Source organism: Sorex fumeus, unplaced genomic scaffold, assembly GCF_029834395.1.
Source record: "Sorex fumeus unplaced genomic scaffold, SorFum_2.1 ptg000065l, whole genome shotgun sequence".
Lineage (NCBI taxonomy): Eukaryota > Metazoa > Chordata > Mammalia > Eulipotyphla > Soricidae > Sorex > Sorex fumeus.
The window spans coordinates 2,900,177-2,903,534 of record NW_026606122.1 but is presented as its reverse complement, the minus strand read 5'-3'; the positions used below and the strand labels follow the sequence as shown (position 1 = coordinate 2,903,534).

The following is a 3,358-nucleotide window of genomic DNA, read 5'->3' as shown; positions in this document are numbered from 1 at the left end:
GGGAAAGGGGGACGTATACTGGGGATATTGGTGGTGGGGAATATGCACTGGTGGAGGAATGGGTGTTTGATCATTGTGTGATTGTAACCCAAACATGAAAACTTGTAACTATCTCACGGTGATTCAATAAAATTTTTTAAAAAACATGGTGCTTCAAATTTTAAAAAATCTATCAATTCCACGGAACAAAATTCCTGGAACAATGCAAGTGCGCAGTAAATGCGTGTTGAATTAAAGAATTGATATATAAATGAAAGAAATATGAATAGCTTAGTAAACATGCAGATATTGGGCAGTTAATAGGCTGCAATTTTACTTTTTAAATGACAATAATAAAAATACCTATCTTTTTGGATAGGGTTTCAAATGATAAATATGTGTATATATATGTATATTAACTGCACAGAGCTACTCTCTACATTTTTGGTACTTAAAATAGTTACTATAATTTCTGCCCTTCTCTCAGAATACCAACCAGGACTTTACAAAAGATTATTAATATTAGTGCTCTATTTTGTCTTAATATACTTTATTCACTCTCCTCATTTTACAGCAGGATTATTTAAATGAAAATGCATATTTTAAGGGACTTTGTGCTCTCATTTCTCAATCCTGTCTGGTCCAATCAGTATAACTTGAAACCATACTCCAGTGTGAAAGCATTGGTATCTGAGTTCAATTTAAAAATACCCAGCCTCATTCCTTCTTGCTAGGGATATGTGTGTGCTGATTGGCTTCTTCTAGCCAGTCATCACTGCACTTCCTGCTGGGGCTGTAATTTTCAAAATTCACCACAAACTGGATGGGAGGGAGCACAGAGCCAGTTCAGACCATCTGCGCTCCCGGGGACCCTGAACTCTGTTCGTTTCCCAGGCATTTCCTCTTCTGCCATCATTGTAGATGTGAGGTATGCATCTTTGGGTTTGTACTACCCTCTGAACACTCTGTCTCGAGACTGTCAATCCTTGGGAGTCACTCCAGCCCTGTGATTCATGATGTTGTTTCTGCTTGGTGTCCCTGCTGTAGAGTCTTTGGTTTATTCCATTAGTCATCAGTCTGCAGTGCTGAGCCCTGTATGATTGTGGGTAGGATGTGTGTAATAGAAAGAAGGCAGAGTGAGTGAGTCTGTGGCCTGGTGTTCAGAGGGCACAACCAGTACAATATTTGGCCTGAATCAGTGTATATTTACAAAACACAGGTGTCTTGTCAGGTGACACCTGTCATTCACAGGTGAAATTTTAATAATCAGTTTCATTCACAAAACATTTAAGTCAGAGATTGTTATTGTAGAGAATTCTTTTTTTTTTTTTTGAATTACCTGTTGAATAAGGAGGATTGGAAATGTGTGCCCTCTTCTTCCCTTGCCTCTACTCGGTTTTCTTTTTTTTTCTGTCAATAAAAATTTTAGGAATGTCTGCACAAATACACGCATATTCAAGTTGATAATAGTAGTTGTTTCAAAATAAATTATGCTAGAAAATTTTTAAATTTCAGGTAGTGCCATTTATGTGGTATTTGATTTTTTTATCTAGATACAGAATCTAGTGAATCTCTTGATGATAGATGTGCAGCTAATTTTTCCCGGAATTCACGGAGGTAATTATATTGCTTTATAGTCTGTATTGCCCCAGATCCTCTCAGATCTCTCAGACTGTCAATAGCTTGCTGTGGCGATACTGCATCAGACAGGTATAGGAGGAGACAAGCGGCTACAAGACGAGATCTCCCAAGTCCTCCATAACAATGTATTAAGGTTTTCCGGTTATTTGTAAGGCAGATTGCAAACTTTTCCATTATTTCACAGCATCTGGCTATGTCAGGAGTCCCTCCATCTGGGATTGGATGATGATGAGTGATAATTCCATACTGATGGTAGAAGTCTAAAAGGTTTGGGACTCTATATTTTGAGAGTTCCCCTCTGGTGCAGAAAACAAATATGTCTTGTATACCATAGCTCTTTAATTCAGTATCTTTTTGGATATTTCTTCTAACATTTTTAAATTTACAACCTGGAAGAGCACATAAACCGAGAAACTGAGAACAATTCACTTGCGACAGGGATAGCCATGATATCAGAATTGGAGTCTGTTCATCTTCTATAGGCTCTTCATCTGATGAGTCAAACTCACTTGTTTGCATTGAACTAGGTGGCTTCATCGCTAGCTGCCCCACGCAGCCACCGGCCACCACCTCCTCCAAGCCTCCCTCTACTCGGTTTTCTTCTAGCTCAGCTTCCATTCCTCTTCAGCTCTGACATTCTCACTGCACTCGTTTAGTTCACAGTGAATCCTAGGATGGCAGAGGTCTAAAGGTTCCCCAAAATTATGTTTTTTTTTAAAAAAAACTTTAGAGCCCATACAAATCAAATCACCTGGAATATTAACTTGCAAATTCTGAATAGACCGATCTAACTTGGGGCTTGAGATTTTTAAAGCCCTAACAATCTCCCAGTTGATTCTAATGTTGCTGCTTAATGGTTTGAATAACCAGGAATTGGTCTCTGCTCCAATTTAATGAGAGTTGGAGAGAAGGCTTAATTGGGGTAAAGTTGGGTTGGAGTAATATTACAGCACATGACCAGCCCAGATTTGACCCCAGCATCTCATAATATTTCCAGAGAACCGCTATGATTAATTCCTGTGTGCAGAGCCAGGAGTAACCCAGAGCATCTCTGGTTGTTGCCAGCTGCCCTGCCCCCCATCTCCCCAAAGAGGGTGGTTGACTAGTGTCACAGTCAGCCAGAGGCATTGGTATCCTTCCAATGCATGTCATTGCTGCTTGCTTCTCTCCACCCACCACCCTTAGTGTCTTGCTGTATGTAATCAGCACATATATAAAGGAAGTTGCTGACACTTCTTGTAGCCAGTTTTGGGATCTGAGAAAGTGAGCCAAACTGTCCCTCTGATTTTCTGCACCAGCCCTGAGATGTGCAATTGGGTCTCTGACACTTATCAGTGTGTATATAATGGAAATAGAAAGGCTGTTATGGAACACTTTCAATTTTCTTGTCAGAATAAAGGCATAGAATTCTGTATTGTTTCCTCTTATGATAGCATGTTTTGGTGGTATCAATCTTCTACCCCCTCCTGCCCAGCAAAGAAATCAGTTACTTAAGTCACTGTATCCTAAAGCAAGTGATTAATATTCAGAATAATGAAGGTGGTATTGATTGTCATCTGTGGAACTTTATTTTCTCTGATACGTGGTTAATCTCTAATGAATCAGCTGGAAGTTTCTAGTCTGTTGACTCTAGTTTGAATTTTTTCTTCTACCTTGGAATATAAAGGCTTCATGATATGAGTCTTTTGTCATCCATAAAAATGTATAAAGTATGAATAGTAATAGTGAAGTAAGTGGT

General features: G+C 39.1%; 1 protein-coding gene across 1 annotated transcript; it reads right to left on the bottom strand.

The window, feature by feature from the left end:
• Nucleotides 1-1,524: 1,524 nt before the first annotated feature.
• LOC130036744 (cyclin-dependent kinase inhibitor 3-like) lies at nucleotides 1,525-2,157 on the bottom strand. The gene has a single exon (XM_056128646.1). It carries the CDS (start codon nucleotides 2,155-2,157, stop codon nucleotides 1,525-1,527), a length of 633 nt encoding a protein of 210 aa, XP_055984621.1.
• Between the last annotated feature and the right edge of the window lie 1,201 nt (nucleotides 2,158-3,358).